Source organism: Aplidium turbinatum, chromosome 10 (genome assembly GCF_918807975.1).
Source record: "Aplidium turbinatum chromosome 10, kaAplTurb1.1, whole genome shotgun sequence".
NCBI classification, from domain to species: Eukaryota; Metazoa; Chordata; class Ascidiacea; order Aplousobranchia; family Polyclinidae; genus Aplidium; species Aplidium turbinatum.
Genome location: NC_137481.1, coordinates 20,476,426 through 20,495,881, shown reverse-complemented (window position 1 = coordinate 20,495,881; position 19,456 = coordinate 20,476,426). Strand labels below are relative to the sequence as shown.

The window sequence follows — 19,456 nt, the reverse complement described above, 5'->3', positions numbered from 1 at the left end:
GCCGAGTGGTGAGAGCTCTGGTTTGACGTCCAAAAGGACGCTGGTTCAACACCACTCAAGAGCGCATGTCTGTGTCTTTGGCAAGATACTAAAAGCCTGAAGCCGAAGGTGGACACGAAGATTGCTTTCTCTTCCACTTATTGAGAATCTTCAGCTAACGGGATTAAGCCTGGATACGACAAACAAAAACGATTGTGTCAATCTCAATCCACCAAATAGAATGTCTGTGTGTCCTGATGATGAGGACTGGCTGCTTTTCAACAGCTTCTTGCTTTGGTCGGAGAAGCACCTCCAACTTTGGGCAAGATAAACCTTGACATTAAAGCGACCACCAGACCAATAAATAGTTCTTATCAACCAAACATCAGGTTTAGTCTGATCATTTCCCAGCCCAGACAGCAAAGCACTGGTTTTAACATTGATTCAACGTCTGCAGGCGATATAAAGAACGCCTGATTTACTGCCTGGGATACACCAAATCAACCGTTTTTTTTTTGACAACCAAATTAACATTGATTCAACTTCTGCAGACGTTGAATCAATGTAAAAAACTGTTGATTTGCTGTCTGGGTTAATCTTCGACAACAGCAGAGCCTTAATACTTTAGCGCCACCTACAGGCATACAAATCGCACAACACAAAGTGTTATGGCGTTTCACAAAACGCAAACGCTGTCACATCAGTTTATGACGTCACATTGACGTTGGTCTGCCAAGAAAACATTTCTTTCTCGTCTTGTTAGATTGATTGATTGATTGACATTTTATTTGTTGCGAGTATAAACACACATATTCAACAAAATCGGATAAAACAAACGATAACGTAAAATGTATTATGTGTGGATACTGCAACGGGTGGCTGCGAAGTGACCTGGAAGGTCTTCTAGTCGAGCAGCCACCGAATCCGCCAATATCCTGATTGATGCATGTTTATGTTTGGAATTGAATCACCTTCTGAGTTTATTTCAAAACTTCAAACTCACCATGTGTAAATCCTCGTGCGTATGTGGAGACTGCATGGCTGTACGAAACAAAGCGTTTGTTTCTGCAAAAATAAAATATTTTTATTTTAAACACTACTGTAACAATCCATAAATTGTTTCGTGTTGTGTCAAACTCACAATGCTAAGATCATGCTCTTATTTCGGAATAAGCCATAGGAAAAATATAGAAAATTGTCAAATTGAAACGGGTAGCCTATATTTCGGACTTTTGAAATGTATTCATTTCGATCAGCTAGAGTAGACAGTAGATCTACATTGGCTAGTCTTTTTAATTTCTTGTTTTTAAAGGTAAAAGGTGACATTGTAAAATTTTTTGTGAAAATTTTTAACAAGACTGCTAAATACAATTGAAAACACCTAATTTAAGGTTGCCTTCGTTAGATTTTCAACAATTTCATGGTTGGAGTCTAAGTACTGATGCAGGCTTTACATTTAATTGCTGGCCGAGATCTGAAATGAAAGAATCTTCCTGAACAGCTGTAGAGTATTCCCTTGCGCATCAACACCGCCTAATATGAACACATGGCAGTGGCCATGACAATTCATAACTATTTCAGTTGGCAAGTGCTGCCGCTTTTACACAATTTCGACATTTAACGACGTTAACACAACTAAAAAAAATACGATTTCTTATTTAGGTGTATGCGACATGGTGTATATAAGCTAAAATCTCATAAATGGAACTTGCTATTTAAAAAAAAACACCCTAACAAATAAATGAGTCCATTACAATAGTCGATTTAGTGAAGTGAATGCTTCAAGTTTAAACTAGGGATATTTGAAACATTGCTGTGTCAAACAGAAACATTTTTTTTTCACAAAAAAGACTATTTAGTTTTTTGTATCATCTCGAATGCGTTTGATTTCATTCCGATATCCAAGCCACTACTTTCGTTGTGCGCTCGAAAGGAGAACAAAACGCCAGATAGCGCAACAAATTTTAAACCGCGTGCTTAATGTTTTTTCATTTCCTTTTTTTAAACGACGTAAAAAGTCATATTTCAAATCTAAAAATTAAAAATTTTGATTGGAACAATTAAAATCACTCACGTTTATCTCAGTACGGTACCCGACAACCTGCATTGGGAACATTTTACGAAATCAAAGAATCACAGATGTATTAATGACATCGTCGGACCTTCGGCCGGTTGCTAATCTAGAAAAAGGTTTGGTGGAGCACCACAGTTTCGAATTTCGACGATGAAAAACTTTGTAAGAAAAAATAAACAATACTTTAGCTGAAAAAAGTCAACTATTTGAATAGTGGGTCGGGAAAGCAGCTTGATTTCACAAAAATTTGACACACTTTATCTTGTTTTGGCCGTTTCGGGGATATTTTGTGTCCCAACAGCAAAGAGAATTTATCACGAAGTCACACTGACAACTTTCTGTTGGTTACGCATTTAGCTCTCAGTATTACGCAATGCAATAAACTTGCTCCTCAGTATGTACAGAGGTGAACGAAGTCAAATTTTTTGAACTCCTACTCCACTTCTACTCCGAAGATTGTGACTCCAAAGTCCAAACTCTACTCTTGCTTTAAATACTTTGGCTATATTGACTCCAAACTTCTTCCGATTCCGAGCGCAAACCATAAACCATAATTTATGACTATAGCAGCGTATTTGTACGCTAAAGGTATCAACAGGTAAAAAAATCAGACTCCAGCTGACCAGCTCCAATCCAGGATTAGTTTTTGTCAAGAATTTAGATTCCAACCGAAACCCGAGACTCTTGCTTCCAAATACTCCAAATTCCGATTCCTGTGCACCTATGGTCTGCAACACAGCTAAGTGTACTAGTGTAGAGAAACTTGAACCAAACAAAATATATCGCAGGGACTACGACCAAGAAAAATTACTATCTGGAGCTGTCTGATGCAAGTAGGCTAAACTATAATGGTCCGTAATTTATAATTAGCGACGCTTATTTGACCATTACGCAGGCTTACACACTTCATATAATGTAAATTAAATAACGTATAGGGCTATTCAATATATCTAAATATATCTTTATTAAAACAACAAAGTTTTCTTAGAATCCTGTGAAACAAAGCAGGTTGTATTTGTTCTAGTGATGATGGTGCAAACACAAGACTGCAGCAGTTTTAGTGGCCTGTAGCCTGCTGCCCTGCTGACGGCGATACGGTAGCCTACAGTAAAAGAAAGGCGAGCAAGCGCTGTTCTAAGAGGACTAAAAGCTTAAAAAAATATTTGGGGTGCAGCATATAGTTCCAACAGATAAACTTAATTGCAAATTTTTAAAGAGAAGAAACAATGTAAAAGTGGACTTTGGAATAAGCTAGATGGCTTGCACGTTGTAGTAGACTAAGTTAGTAGTGTTGACTGGAGAATCCAAGAGGAAGACCTATTTTTGGACCAGAGACAATTTTCGAGAGCTCTGAATCTTTCCAGGAAGTCCGGACACCTGTCTGGCCTTGATAACCTTAAAAAGTCTCATTATCAGCACGTACAAGTTCTCATATTACCTGCCCTTTTAAGGGATTGAGTCAACATGAAGTGCAGACATTTTATTAGCCAGGACACAGTGGCCTTGCCTGCAGGTAAAGTTCATAATCTAAGTAAGTGGCTGTTTCGATTTAGGCCTAGGTTACAGATATATTTCTGGCCTAGACCTACAGTCGCCTACCTATATACCCTATTTATATCAACAATAAATACAATAGTAGCCTACCCAGGGCCTCCGAGAGAAATCAGCACTGGTCGGGAAACAACACGAAAAATGGGCCCCATAATATTTTTTAGCAAATATTGCATTGCATGTTCGTGTTAAGCTGAAATTAGCCTACTTTCCTCAGCATGAAAAGAACTTCGTTCAATGTAAAAATCATCAATAGATAATCACTGGATTACACTTGCAGCAAAAATGCCATTGAGGCAAACTATTTTGTCTAGAAAGCTTTGTAAACACACAATAGGCCGACAGCCCGACAGGCAACGAAAATAGTTCAACCAAGTATTTAATTCAGGAGTGTCCAAACTTTTTCCCACGCGAGCCAGTCTTGATAATAAGTGTTCGCGGGTCAACAGCCACAAATTTTTTCTGAAAACTACAAGTTGAATTTATATGATTTTTTGTGTGTCTGCAGACCAAAAATAACACATTGTACAACAGGCGCGGGCCATACAAAAACGTTTCGTGGGCCGGAGTTGGTCCGCGGGCCGGACTTTGGACATCCCTGATTTAATTCAACCCTTTCTGGACTTTTTGCAATGCAAAGTTACGGATCACAGCATCAAATGATAAAATATTCCGACGTCTGAATTGATGCACAACATGTCTAGTTAGGCTTTTCAATCGGTTTTGAGTCATAGACCTACTGGAGCGCAAACAATTCTTTACAAATTTCAGTAGTTGCTGAAACCACGTTCTCAAAGCACAACCGTTGGAGGTAGCTACCGGAACACAAAAAAAAAGCATAACAAAATTATTTGGAAAAACCTTTCGAAAGTTGCAATCAATGATTCCTTGTGTAGAGATTATGGGGTGGTTCGTTCTGGTTTGCAGCTGAAGTTTGCTGTGTGGCTTTTTGAGGTTCACGAAAACACGTATTTAGTAGGCTACTAAAAATGGGCCCCCCTCAAAAGTGCAAAAACAAAAAACTACTCGTTTTTCCTTTACAGTGTTTTGCTAGGGGGGAAACTGGCCCGACTTCCCCCCCTCTCGGAGCCACTGAGCCTACCTACTCGCTTATTAAACCCACAGTTAATAGATCAACCCTCTTAATAAGCTCAATTTCGTCTGGTCTAAAATTATTTCCATTCATTCTTGTAATAAAAAAATCCAGCTTTATAAGCCCAAAACGACGCTTAATAAGTCTAATGTTCGATTAAATTTGCCTAAATTTGTGCAACCTAAAAGGCATTACAATTTTCTATTTTTCGCCTTGCTTTCGATGATTTTACGCTTTATTACCTTCGCTGCTCACTATTTCTTAATTCAACTGCTTTTTCACAAACTGTTTAGCCTGGATCTCATTTTCCTGAGTTGTACAAAACAGGAGTCATTGCTGAGTGCTGACACCACTTGCAAAAAAATTTTTTTTTTTGGAAAGAACCAATCATTGTGCACACTGCACAGTGTTGTTTACAGATTTAACAACTTTTAATCATAGTTCTATCGGCTATGGTCAATCATGCGTAGGCTATAGGAGTGGCAGAAATTCGTCTCCTACTTCACAGGCCAAGCGGAGCTGGTTTGACTCTCGGCGTGTGCGCTTGAGCAAAGCATTAGCCTATAAGAACTGCTCTCCATTCAGCGGCACCTAATGAATAGAATAATTTCCCGCTTACAACACTTCAACAATCCGAAACTTCATTCTGCCAATCTCGATGACCGGGCTTGCGTCAGTGCCAGTGGTTGAAAAGCTTCTACAAGTAGCCTACGCGAAACTGCCAGGGTCAAGCTCTCAAAAAAACTTTTTCAGTCGGAGAATAAAGATTCAATCAATCCATCAACCTCTGCTATTTTGACATGCATTGTTTTTGATGTGATATGTAAAAATAAAATCAAGCTGATTAGCTGAACTGAACTACGCACAGATTCAGGCCCGTACGAGGGTTTAAAACAAAAGTGTTTTCAAGACAAAATGTATTTCAAAATTTTGAGATTTTTGTTTTTGTTTCGATGGTTTAAATGCGAGATGAGTTATTTTGATTTCCTTTCCAATTAATTTTTGGTGAAAAATTTAATTTTACTTGTTATTTTATTTTAAAAATATTTGTTCACCAACTCAAAGCTGTCTTTTTTTTAAATTTTAACGTTGCTGTTACCGGCAGAAGTTGTTGATGCACCATGTTTCTAAACAGTTGAAATAAGTTAGGATGATGGAAAGAATAAATTGTATTAGTAAACATTCATTAGAAGTTGAAAATTACAAAGAGGCTATGACAGTCGTCAAGAGTTATTAAACTAGCGAAAAAGAATGCTTACTTTCTTAAGATGACTGCACTTTAAAGCATAGAAATTATTTAAAATTTCTGATTCTTCTCTCGTTTTCAATCAATATCAATAAACATAATGGCTGCACCGTGTGAGCTACTTCTTTCTGAGCCTGTTTTTTACCCAACGATTTTTTTTTTTTTTTTTTTTTTAAGGGATAGCGCGAACGCAGTCCCCACTAACAGAAATTATACGACCGAGTTACCCACATTTGGGGTAATCGCAGAGGTCAACTTCTCCGAAGTGCAATGGTGAAGTCTCGCCCTGGGCCCACCGCCTACGTGATCACGGTGAAGACCCTCGTCAGGTAAGTATTACCCAACGATTTTGCAGATGTAAAAACCAATGAAACGTATGTACCTCCACCTTGTGGTAAGGACATGCGCACAAAATGTCGTTTCCTTAGAAATTGCGCAACCGTTAAAAATAGAAAAAAAGAAAAAAGGGAAAAAGTCGTTTCTGTTGCGTTATGCGTTCTTTATGTAGCCATTCTTCAGTCACAAAGGAATTTGTTAGAATCTGGTTGGTGTTTTAATTGAGGATTTTATAAACTCGCCAACAGTTTTCAAAAAGAATTTTTCTGAAAAGACTTGCTTGTATTGATAGATCAAGAGTAAATTTGTTCTCTAAACTACTAAAGACTTTTTCAATCGATACGTTTAAGGCCAAGAATTACAGCAACTTAAGAGCAGTGAATTTGTAAGCTTGCAATAATATCGCATATTTTAGGCTACCGGTACTGGAATTGTGCAACTGCGAAATGATGGAAGTTGTTCCCAGTCCAGAAGTTAGTCACAGTGTGATGGAAAGACTTGAAGAAAATCAGGAAGATGTTGATTTTGTTGCTGATAATCACGCAAAAAATAAGGCCCGTAAAACCAAAAAGCGGCGACGTACTCGTCACAGGCCTTACTCTGCTAAAAACTTTTTGGGAAGGCCTAAAATAAATGCCCCTGCTAATACTACGCAGTTTTTGTGTGATGACAAAGAAGATCTTGGATTAGATCAGCTTTTCAACAATGAAAACTCTAACTCAATCCATGGCTGTACCAGCAATTCAGAAAGTGAATGTTCATTGAATACAAGTTCTAGCACTGTTCCACCTTCACCAATTCGTGAACCTCAAACAAACAATGTCAGTTATTTGGGTGATACTTATGAAAGTGATAGGTTTCTTACAGAAGGTTTTGAAAGATTGTACAATGATGTTCAAACTGACTTGTTACGAAGTGAATCTATAGAAGTACTCAGCTCGAGGTGCACCGAACTTGAATCAGCTATCCATAACCTGCAATACCTTTTGCAAAAAGAAACAGAAAAACGTGAACACATGGAAGAAATAATATTTCTCATGCAAACTAATGCAAAATTGGTCAAAGAAAATATTCGTTTAAGACATTTACAACAAGCTCAAGTACCTACCCAGAATTCATCTCCAATACATTCATTATTTGTGCAAGAAACTGGTGATTGTAGTTTGTAAAATCTAACATATTTTGCTCACCAATGCATTAACTTTCCCTCCAACTCATGGATAAAGCATTTTGCAGGTGATATACAGTACTTTCCATACGTTGGAATGGCATCACACGGGTGGCAATGAAGCTTGAACTTCAACCTGCCTGACACTCAGATGTCATACGGTTTGTGTATTGGCAACATTGCCTTTAGTATTAATTACTATTTTTTCAAAACAAGAATATATTTGTGTTATTGGTTTTTTCTTCACTTTGTTGATTTATAAACTTAGTGCGTTTTGTTTTGCAACAAATTTTCTTGACATGCAGCTCTTTTGGTTTAAAACAAGGGTGCCCAACCAGTCCACCCATTTTCTGCTGATACACCGCAAGCTGTTTCCAAGTCAATGGTGAGGGGTGTAAGAAAAAAAAATAAATGTAATCTTTTTCTTGCAATAACTGTAAATGATTTTTGTTTTCCACATAACAAGTTTTTTATTATCAGTAATAAACTTTGTATGTATAGACTCAACTTTTAAAGGTTAAATGATGACAAGCTTATATTTTTGTTAGTAACTATTACCTTCTGGCAACCTTACTGGTTATGTTACCTCCATGCATTAATCTATTAGGAAACAAGCCATTGAGTACCCTTTTTTCCATGTAGCCTACTTACAATGATGTGTGGAGGCTGATGTTGGCTCAGTAATCCTCAGAAGATGAGTTACTCCAAACATGTACTTTGGATCACAAACGGTTGGGCACACCTGGTTTAATATCATTCTATGTGTGCAAAATTATTGTGGATTAGTTTGTGGACAATTTGCAACAAGTGCAAAGATGTGCTAGCTTTTGCTTTAAAAACTTGTTAAAGAATTTTTCACAATCCAGTTGCTTGATATGCAGAACTCATCAGTGCTTTGGGGGACTTAGTTCGGTCTATGTGCTGATGAATCTCAACTATCACCCATAACTCACCAATCAAGATCATCAAAACTAAAATGTATTGATACGATGCTGTGCTATTTAAAATTGTTTATACTTTTTTGAAAGTTATTTGAGCACTGTAGAATACATTAAAAATATAGGTTCTTAAAGTAAATTTAACAATTCTGCTTCTATGTTTAAGGCTAATATGAATTATTTTGCTATTACCAACACATGCATTTGAAGATTCTTTGCCCTAAAGTTTGACAATTTGCAGAATTGAGGATAGCAACAACCTTAATAGAATTATGTGTGATCTAACCCACTGCATTTGTCAGTATTCTTCTATGCTGACAAAATAGTTTCATTCCCAGTGCTTGAATATCTTTCAAGAAATAAAGCAAAATTCTGTTGCTCATATGAAAAAATTCAATCTAAATTAAATTGTCCCAATCTATTCAAGTTATAAAATTGATTTTCTGATCTTCGGATCAAAATCAATTTTAAAATTAGCATAGAGTGCTTTCTTTAGCTGTGTTATTACTGTAGTAGTTTTGCAATACATCAAAAGTCAGTGGTTCTCAACCTTTTTGTCTTGACAGACCCCTTTTGGTGACTGCAGAGGCCTTAAAAAATTTTATCTGAAATTTTGGTATATTGCGTCCCCTAATGAAATCAAATGTTTCATTAGTTTCGAAGCGACACACTTAAAATAATTTACTAAACTTGCGATGCACTTATGACGATGTATGAAATGCTATGAGCTATATGTTGGCACACAGGATCAGAAATCATAATCTCTATGCTGATTTAATGTTTTTCTCTAAATTGTATCAAAAATTAGTAACATTTTTTTGATTGTTGCATAGAATTTCTCCCTTTTTTTTCATTTGTATTCACTATTATTCGTTATCCTAATGGCAAAACTGTCTGTAAGTGCTGATAGACTGCTGACTAACATTTGCATTTCTAAGTTAAGTTGGACATAGCCAACATAGCATTATTGAAAGATTTAATTCATTTACATATGATTTTTTTTTAGTTAGGGAACCAAACCTTTGTGCAATGTCATTTGAAATTTCAAAGGACGCACCAGGGCGTTGCGATGTATATACAGTTTAGAAATCACTGAAATACACGCGTAAAGCACAGCCAATTCTTCAATTTCATAATTTGTCAATCTTGCTGCAAACTTGGAAACTTTCACAGACCCCCTGAAATCGCTTTGCAGGCCCTTGTTGTGAACCACTGACTTGGTAGTCATTTTGAAAAGAACCTTAAAGTGAAGGAATGGCATTGTCAACAGATATTCGTGGTTAATGGATTAAATATGTTGCATATCCAAAAGATAGTCTAATTTTTATATGGTAGAAGGTTCTTTGGCTTGTTACTCCATGGGTTCAAAATTGTTTCTATTTTGTCGCAAATTCAAATGAACTCAAAGTCAAATCAACACAAAGATTGAACAGTTTGCTTACAATATTCTGTGTTTTTGCAATGATATTGATACAAACTCGGTTTGCATTTCAGGGTATTGGTTTTATGCCAGTATCTTACAAGAACCGGAAAACGCTGGTTTTTCAAATGGGATTAATTTCCAAGGTAAGCGAGCAATTTCAACACTTACACTGCATACACTAAAGTTAGTTTTGTACATCCGTAGCTAATAAAGGAACATATCCCTACACCAGAAAATTAGTTGCATAAATAAGAAAGCATCCATGTCTTGCTCTTTGATGTAAGCTGAACTATTTACCCCATTGTACAAAACCGAGGAATTTCTATGCACGCTTTCACTAGGTTATTATTTTCTTGTACATAATTATGTAATAAAAGTTTCATTTTCACCCGTGTGTTAATTGAAATTTCATTTTTCAAGGTTGATGTGCTTGTGTCTCAAACCGTCAACCTGGCGACAAACAACATGCAACTCCACTGAGATCTGCATTCTTCTGCTGTGAAAACTGTACATAAAGACGTTTGAACGGCTCATTGTAGACTTTTCTACCCTAATGTCAATTCGTTAAATTTAATAGTGTTTTATTTATTTTTAAAAAAGTTGGCTTACATTTTAACATTGCAATAAACCTTTCTTGGTACTAAGAACCTAGCTCAAGTTTACAGTTCTGTATATGAGCTATTGTTACAGAAGGTTTTTCCCAAGTGGATTTTATGGTTGTACGAAGTTATTGAAAAGTATTGTTGGCAATAGTGGTTCATAAACGTGGGCGCAGAAACGTTTTGTAGGGTAATTTTCCCCGTGTTGGACTTAACATTGTTTTAAACTAGGTATTCAAAATATTTTTTGAAACGAATTGAAACAACGCCCATTTGCTGATAACAACCAGTAAGCAGTAGCGTAGCCAGGAATTTTGAAAGGGGGGTTTTGACCACCCAATGGCGGGAGGTCTGGGGGGCCTCCCCCAGAAAGTTTTGAAAATTTACGTTGAATTTGGTGCATTCTGAGAGCATTTTCAACAAAAATGTGGGTACGAATATTCCTGTAAAATGGTGCTGTCCGGTAGCATAGCAAAAGGATAAGATCATGTTTTCTTCGGCATTTTTCGGAAAAAAAGCTAAGTCTCTGTGTTTTCTTGTTGCTAATTCCTGGCTGAGATGTTTGAATGTTTGGTATTGGCAAAACTCGCTCTTTTAATGCAATTTTGTTTAAAATTAGGCTAGTTTTTAGACTGAAAGCATCATTCTCAATATCGTGACGTCACACGCGTGCCAAAGGGGGGGGGGGGTGTAACATAAGTAGGCTGCTCTATTAAAAATTTCAAAATCTTCACTCAGATATAAGCATTAGATCAGCATTATTCCTTTGCGGTTGAAACTCTTGACATGATAGACGCGATTATCGGACCAATAAAAACTATCCTGTCGAATCGTATCAGTTTTCTTTGCTGCCAACAATTTTGACTTCCAAGGCCTTGTGCACAGTCAATGTGTATATTCGTTTATCACAGGTGCAGGCAGTTTATTCATCATCGAAACAAACTCAGGTCAAATAATTCTGTCTGAAAGCGAAAGAACAGAAAATATTTCGAAATTATGAAAAAAAAAGTTTTCTGGGGAAGGCCTCTTCTGGGTGGTTCACCTTCGTCAACTCGTTGCCGGGTTCACAGACATAGTGCTTATTTGCCCAACCTCCGAATTTTTATGCTGTCTACACCCGTGGCGCTCATCATCATCAACCAATTTTGATTATACAGGCCATGAATTAATCCTCATGTCGAGGGTGTGGCCTGTCGAGAACGAAGTCTTCCCCTTCACACCTCGCGATTTATTGGGTTGGCAGAGTCCATGTTCAGGGCTACAAGGTCTCGTTTAGCATATTAAAGTGCCTCTGACAGGAAAATAAATTCGCTAAATTTACCTAAGATACCAAAAAGATGACACTAACAAACTTTTCTGACCAGCAAATCGTAAAAAATATCAACAGGCTACTAAGTTACACGCTTGCAAACTTTCGTTGACATCGGCGAATCTGGCACTCATTCAATTGCGAAAATAAAAACGGCAACACCGCTGTGACGTCACAGTAAGCGGGAAGGATACATTCTTTCTCTGTGATGACTTGGTAAAGTATGGTACGGCTACTGCAAAACGTGAATGTGTGGGGCTCTGTTGGTCTAAAGCATGCGCAAATTAAGAATTACCGAAATGAAAAAGTGAACTTATTATTACTATCAGGTTTCGATCAAATAGGTTGAGTAGTATGGTCATGGTTGAGTTTACTTTTATCAAACAGCATCTCAACTCAATTGAAATTGCAGTTTCATAGGGCTACAATTTTCATACTTTTTTATTTGTCCTAATCTGGCTATAGCCATTTGCAGTGTAACAACAGTATTTCACAAACAGCACCTTTGATTTATGGTTGAAGTAATGCCTACAAATTGCTGTTTATGTGACATTGTCAGTGACAAAGACCGTGTGCTTTCTTTTCCCACTTTCCCACAAAACAAGGTACTGAGAAGAAAATGATCAAAGTTTTCTTCAAGTGTTCGAAAGTGGGATGGGCCGTACAAAACTAGTCGTATATGTTCACTTTACTGAAGATGATTTTGTTAATACCACTAAAGTAAAAATGCCTACAGGCATGTGTTGGAGTGTATACTACAAGCAGGGCCTCCAAGAGCCCTGCCGGGCCCCGGTGCAGATGTTGCTGCCGGGCCCCCCAGCGCGACATGTCGCGTGATATCTCACCAATCACAAGCAAAATTTGCGGTGCGCGTTCTTACAAAGGATAAATTAGGTTAAAGTATTAACACTCCATTATTTCACAAACAATGCACTATTGTAAATATAACTTTAAATTCACAGATACACACTAGCTTTACACAAAGATAAAATACTGTAAAATGCTAAAACACTACATAGTGTAAATGTAGCCTCAATAACATTGTCAGATATGGAATTCTGCCCTAATTTGAGGAAAAGTTTATAGCTGTTGAAATCAAAAACTTGTATTTTGGAAAATTTTTTTAGTCCTGGGCAAAGATCAAAACCCTAACCTTTCCTAACTCTAACCCTTTCTAACTCTGGCAACTCCTGATTGGAACCATGGCAACAAGTGGGTAAAATCAGCCATTTTGAAGATAAAAATTGCAATACTATCCGACATAGCATTGCATATGTGTGCATACAGCTTTACATTAACATACAATACCATTTCTGACCTTGAAATCTGCAGAGACTAGGGGAGCAAACTTAGGATGAATGCATTGCTATAATTGTTCATGACATTAAGAAATACCAACTTCATATAAGAAATACCAACTAGCCTACATATAAGAAATACCAACTCCAAAATATAAAAACATTTTATGCAAAATTGACCTTAACACGCAAATTTAAACATTTTATTGGCCCCCTGAATGCAAAAAAATGAAAATTTTGTTGTTCTAAAAAAGGGCATACCCATTACCCATGAGGGGGCCCAATCAAAATACAAAACTGATATTCATATAAAAAACAATATCTTATGCAAAATCGACCTGAGCACGCAAATTTAAACATTTTGTCGGGCCCCTCTAAACTAAAAAAATTGGAAATTCTGTAATTTTAAAAAAAGGGCATAGCCTAGGCTACCCACAAGGGGGCCCCATTCGACATACGGAACTAATATAAAAACAATATTTTATGCAAAATTGTTGAAATCAATCTTTTTATCGCGTAAATTTAGACATTTTGTCGGGCCCCCTTGAACTCACCGGGCCCCGGTGCAATGCACCGGTTGTCCCCCTCTCTTGTGGGCCCTGACTACAAGGTGATGCTCTCGGAAGCAACAATCGGATTGTGATGCCGTAATGCATTGTTTGGCGAATCCGAAACAATTTTCAAGATCCAGATGGCCGTTACACAGGATTTCAATGGCCAACTGAAGGCACATTATGAGAGAGAGAAAGAACTTTTATTTATTTTTGAATAGTGATGATGAATTAAATATGAATGATGATTCGTACGATTTCTTCATTTTTCACTTAAAGTAGCCTATATTTTAGGTTTTGTAGGAACGTATCCAGTACAGTTTTATTAAACTGCAAAAAACAATATATCTTCGAAAAAAGCAACCGCTTGTACCAACTCCGACCAAACTGTGATCCACCAATTACATCTAGGAAGCGTTTGTTTCATCCGTTGCTAACGACGTCCACTTAGGATGACGTAATACCACCAAAGTCGTCCCAGAGCAGTGAAATATGGAGTTTCGCTTGTGGTGGCGCTGCCGAGCAGTCGTTTGATTAAATTACGCCCTAACCAGTCGAGCTACGAGGTTAAGATTAAAAAGTTCGCTAAGTGTAATTCTGCGCTAGGAAATGCTTTAAAAAGTTACTATACTTGGATCCCACCTGTCAGGGGCACTTTAAAACAAACTTTCGTCGCATATTTCAAATGAACGTTGATGCTATCATACAAAAAGTTGGTAAAAATAAAATAACACGTTTTGCCATGTGAATTGAGAAGTAAACAAAAATTATCGCACTCAACACATAAAACGAAAAGAAACTTGTGAGCACCATCTCTGCCCCTCCCCTCCGAATTTCGTCGTGGGCTTCTACTTTTTAGTAAAAGTGCCTAAAAAGTTTTTCAAACCATATCATTAATCACTGCCTAACCTGCCGGCCCCCACACGGTGCTAATGAACTGAGGGTCCTGGACGACAAGACCGCTGAGTGGCTGATGACTTCCTGCTCTCCAATCTAGCCTGGAAAAACTTGCTCATTCGCAGACGACGAGTGTGGATAATGGAATAGTTTACAGATAAACAACACTTTAAAAAGCAGAAACTTTATTCAGTCAAGCTTGGTAGCCAGTAGAGGTGTAGGCTAACCTCCAGGATCCGAACCGGATCTTATTGTTTTTTCATCCAATCTGGATTTTGTTTTTTGATAGAAGTCGGATGCGGATATGGAATCCGAATTCTAAATTTGCATGACTTTTTTAAATTTAGAACACAAAGACCTAAATTTTAAATATGCTTCTGGCAGGAACCATTTTAAAAGTAGGTGAGCCCAGAGGCGCAGCAGTCAGTCAATCCAACTTTTGGAGAGCGACCCAGACCCCTCATAACATTGTTGCATTCCTAATAGCCTACTTGAAATCGTTTATAGCCTACATTGTGTTTTCGTGATTTCCTTTTTTGCCAACCAGTGAAAATTGTCTATTTTTGGACCCGATTTGGCCAAAAAATTACAAAATTGCTTTATAGCGCTGTACAAAATATGGCGATGTAGGCCCTCCACATAATTAAAAAGGCAACAGTACATACACAATTATAATACCACCTGGGAGTAGCCTAATGATCTGCAGCATTATTTACAGTAGGCTACGTGCATGCATATTCAATGATATCATTGTTTTAACCATAGAGAAAAATTATACTGATTGATATATAGATGCTCTACCGATCACACGCAACCACACTCACACGTGCTGCCAGAGGTGGGCAAAGTTACTTTCAAAAGTAACTGAGTTACAGTTACAGTTACTTGGCCAAAATAGTAACTGAGTTACCGTTACAGTTACCGATTTCAAAAATGTAACTAGTTACAGTTACTAGTTACTTTCAGTTACTCATAAATCTCAACATAAACGCTGTAATCCAAATTTAAACAAACAATTATTTGCGGGAGGCGCATCTATTCTCAACATTTATTAGATGTATCACACACCCTGTGGTGCAAATTCTTTTCTAGTTAATTTGTTTTCCGTCTGTCTGTTTTCCACACTATTGCTTATAATCGTTGCGTGTTTCTTGATGCTTATAGTCAGTTAGTGATAGTTACTTTCAAAAAGTTTAAATTTATTGCAATTTATACATATTTTCAGATTCCTGATGAGGGCTTAAGTTAAGCCGAAAACGTTTGACTGTTAAACTACTTGTAAACATGTAAAATATATTGTTGTAATGCTCAACTCTATGGTATTGTTGTGTTTTGCCTGTCTTTGGTACAAAAAAGCAAACTCGCTCCCGAAACTATATTCTCTTTAAATGCTCAAAACAAAGGAAATAATTTGTTTTCCCTGCTATGACTCGAAGTTACTTAGACATCGACTTCCGATTTTGAATCGAGAAAACAATGATGTAATAAGGTTTTGAACAGTGAACGTAACACCGAGACTCCGGGTCCTAAATACTCCAAAACTACGGCTCCTGTACACCTCTGGCAGCTATACGACAAGCATGAACTGAGCTATCAAGTGTTGCCAAACACTTTTGCTAAACATTGCATAGAAAGTCACATATTGATCAATCACCAAAAGCAATTAATTTAGCCAAATCAGTTCTCAAAAAGCGCTAAAAAAGAGCCAAATCGCCAAACCATAAATATGAAGCCAAACGTCTTAAAAAATGGCCAGATTTCTGGATTTTGGCGATGAATTCGCCAATATGGCAATCCTGCTCCATAAGATCACAAAACAAGAGCGCCGCGCATAGGCAGCAAGGATGCCAGACCTTGGTTTTTCCACCTAGATCTGGGTTTTTTTGACCACATCTGGGTTTTAAGTTTTTTTATTTCAAATTTAGGTAAATCTAGGTTTTTTGGTTTTTAACTTTGTACAGAGCTTGCACGGTATTAAGGCACTGGGATCTTCGATAAATGGTCCACACTGCAACACAAAAATGATAAGGTAGCCTACTGGTAATGTTTTTTTGCATCAGCTACTGCAGTCAGTGAGGTACAGGATGCTAAAGAAATGATCCAACTTTATGAAAATGTGGATGACTAAAAATTGGAGTAGTACAACTATTTGTGTTACTGAACATTTACTTATTGTGAATTTGAGTTATTCTTTTCAACATTATGTTCAAATGAAAAAGGCTAAGCAGGGTTTATTGCTAAGAACCAAGTTATCGTAGTTGTACACCAAGCAGTAAGCAGGCATGATGATTCTCCTCAGCCGCAGTCTACAACTCACACAGCAAAAAGTTTAGTTCAAAAGTCAAAACTAACCTTATTGGTTTTGTCTAATCAGTTTTAGAAATTTTGGTTAAACACGCACTGAACCTTGCTAGCTAGACGCTTTACCATAAAGGTAATTTTGAACCAAAATCTTTGCTGTGAGCCCATATAAGCCTACCAAGCTCTTGTTTTTGTATATAGTTACGGTATATTACATATATATTAACTACCATACCAACATAAGCATGTATATATATTGTATAATTACGGTATATATAGGCTACGTGTTACTATTTGTAGCTTTCTGAGGCTTCTGTGTAATGATTTAAAAATGGTGCTGAAAGCGCACGTGGTTTTTTTTAACCGCTTTACTACATATTTTCTGGACCTGGGTTTTTTTTGCCTCATCTGGGTTTTTTTTAGCACACAATCTAAGTTTATTGGAAATTTGTCGCTGGCATCCTTGATTAAGACACTGGGATCTTCAATAAATGGTCTACACTGCAACACAAAAATGATGGTTGTTTGTGGTATTCAAGCTTAGGCTACACCTGGTGGTTGAAGATTTGGCGGTGTCGAACCGGCGCCCTTTCGATTGCCGTTTTAGGGCTCTCACCACTCGGCTATGCAGCCGACACAAAAATGATATGGTACCGGTAATGTTTTTTGCATCAGCTATTGCAGTTAGTGAGGCACAGGATGGAAGGAAGGAAGAATTGATCCAACTTTATGAAAATGTGGATGACTAATATTGGAGTAGTATTTGTGTTACTGAACATTTAGTTATTGTGAATTTGAGTTATTCTTTTCAACATTATGTTCAAATGAAAAAGGCTAAGCAGGGTTTATTGCTAAGAACCAAGTTATCGTATAGTTGTACACCAAACTGTAAGCAGTAAGCAAGCATAATGATTCTCCTCAGCTGCAGTCTACAACTCGCACAGCAAAAAGTTTAGTTCAAAAGTCAAAACTAACCTCAATGGCTAGCCTATACACTCATACATCTAGTCAGTTTTAGAAATTTTGGTTAAACACACACTGAACCTTGCTAGCTAGACGCTTTACCATGAAGGCAATTTTGAACAAAAATCTTTGCTGTGAGCCCATATAGGCCTACCAAGCTCTTGTTTTTGTATATATATTAACTACCATACCAGCATAAGCATGTATATTGTATAATTATATATACGATTGTACGTGTCACTATTTGTAGCTTTCTGAGGCTTCTGTGTAATGATTTAAAATGGTGCTGAAAGCACACACAGTTTTTTTTTACCGCTTTACTACATATTTTCTGGACCTGGGTTTTTTTTGCCTCATCTGGGTTTTTTTTAGCACACAATCTAAGTTTATTGGAAATTTGTCGCTGGCATCCCTGATAGGCAGTGCTGCTGCGATACAGCTGCGAGAAGAATGCATTATTGCGCAACGCGCAGCAAACACGCATAAAGCATGACACAAACATGTGCAAAGAAATGGACGGCGATTAGAAACAGAAATTTCAATACAAAAGTAACTTGTAACTGTAACTGTTGAAAAAGTGCGAAAATAGTAACTAGTTACCACGTTTCGTTACTTTTGGAAAATAGTAACGAAGTTACCGTTACAGTTACTCAAAAAGTAACTAGTTACTGCCCACCTCTGCGTGCTGCGCATCAATAGTGAGCTCAACAGAAAAGTTTGAAGATTGGATTTCATCATTGAGCTACCGTATCAAAGATAATCAAACTGTGTAGGCTATGTATAAAATGAGTAAAGACTAAAGACCTTTTTTGGAACTCCCTCTCTGATTTGCCGTTTTCGCTACCTTTTCAAAGAATATTGGCTTTCAAAAGTGGGTGGGCCAGGCCCATCCAGAAAATAATGTAGGTAGGTCTAGGCCCACGTCGTTCCTTCATGCCTGGCAGGGGCTTCTGGCAACGTTTCTGAACCAAGAGAAACTTTCAAACCATGGCGTTTGTGTCACTCAGACATGTGCAGAAACAGGATGAGGACCAGAATCTTACTGTTATTCAACGCATCTGGATCTTCTGCCAGGATTAATAATGCGAAATATCTACAAGTTTGCGAAACTACCAGGATTAAGCTTTCGAAGAAGCTTTCTCACTTCGAAGATAAAGATTCCCTCAGTCAAACAGTCTCCTCCAAGTCAGCAATTGCGAACTGAGCAAGTGACAACTGAGCTAGCAACAGTTTGCAGAGCTAGCAACAGTTTGCAACAGCAACAAGTGGCTGAAATTTGTAAATGATGAAACTGAGCAAGTAACAGAGCAAGCCATAACTTGGCGTGACACAAATCAGCAAATTTAGTTTGACAAGCGATGACCAAGCAAGTTAGACGTGAGAAGATATATCTCATTTGCTGACTTGGTAGTAGCTGAAATGTAATTGCTGAGTTGAAGCACTTGCTATCTGCTGAGTTGTCACATGACTAGTGGTCCGATGATCTTTTCAAACTCGGAGAAAGTTTTGAATCATTGAGTTTATAGCAATTGGCAACACTTAAATTAGCTCAGGTCAAAGTTGATGCTATGTAGGAGAAGTTAAAAATCTCTAATTTCTCATTGTTAGTTTAGTGTACCTGTTGCGTATTTACATTGTTTATTGCAGTGTGTGTTGAAAATCTTTAATGTTAAAGTGATAAGTGTGCATGAGTTACGGTAGGTCTAGTAGACTACATTATAACTCATGTA

The 19,456-nt window shown here is 37.4% G+C and overlaps 1 protein-coding gene and 1 non-coding gene across 4 annotated transcripts; one reads left to right on the top strand and one right to left on the bottom strand.

Moving 5' to 3' along the window:
- Positions 1–6,117: 6,117 nt before the first annotated feature.
- On the bottom strand, positions 6,118–6,280 carry LOC145779162 (U1 spliceosomal RNA). The gene has a single exon (XR_014290514.1). It is a non-coding gene; the product is annotated as a U1 spliceosomal RNA (small nuclear RNA).
- Positions 6,281–6,495: 215 nt separating this feature from the next.
- LOC145778692 (uncharacterized) lies at positions 6,496–11,147 on the top strand. 3 transcript variants are annotated; one of them, XM_082590245.1, is made up of 6 exons: positions 6,496–7,431; positions 7,516–7,609; positions 7,773–7,832; positions 8,329–8,425; positions 9,880–9,951; positions 10,229–11,147. In XM_082590245.1, exons 1-2 carry the CDS (start codon positions 6,726–6,728, stop codon positions 7,566–7,568), a joined length of 759 nt encoding a protein of 252 aa, XP_082446371.1. In that variant the 5' UTR covers positions 6,496–6,725; the 3' UTR covers positions 7,569–7,609; positions 7,773–7,832; positions 8,329–8,425; positions 9,880–9,951; positions 10,229–11,147. The 3 variants fall into 3 exon arrangements, with proteins under 3 accessions (XP_082446371.1, XP_082446370.1, XP_082446372.1); XM_082590244.1 differs by lacking the exon at positions 7,773–7,832 and having other exon boundaries at positions 7,516–7,608; positions 10,229–11,143; XM_082590246.1 differs by lacking the exons at positions 7,516–7,609; positions 7,773–7,832 and having other exon boundaries at positions 6,496–7,515; positions 10,229–11,143.
- Positions 11,148–19,456: the final 8,309 nt, after the last annotated feature.

Excerpts from the sequence above, each read along its gene's own strand:
- LOC145778692 (XM_082590245.1), top strand. The coding sequence starts at position 6,726 with ATGATGGAAGTTGTTCCCAGTCCAGAAGTTAGTCACAGTGTGATGGAA. Across the intron at positions 7,432-7,515 it reads ATTATTTGTGCAAGAAACTG|GTGATATACAGTACTTTCCA; the intron begins GTGATTGTAGTT and ends AGCATTTTGCAG.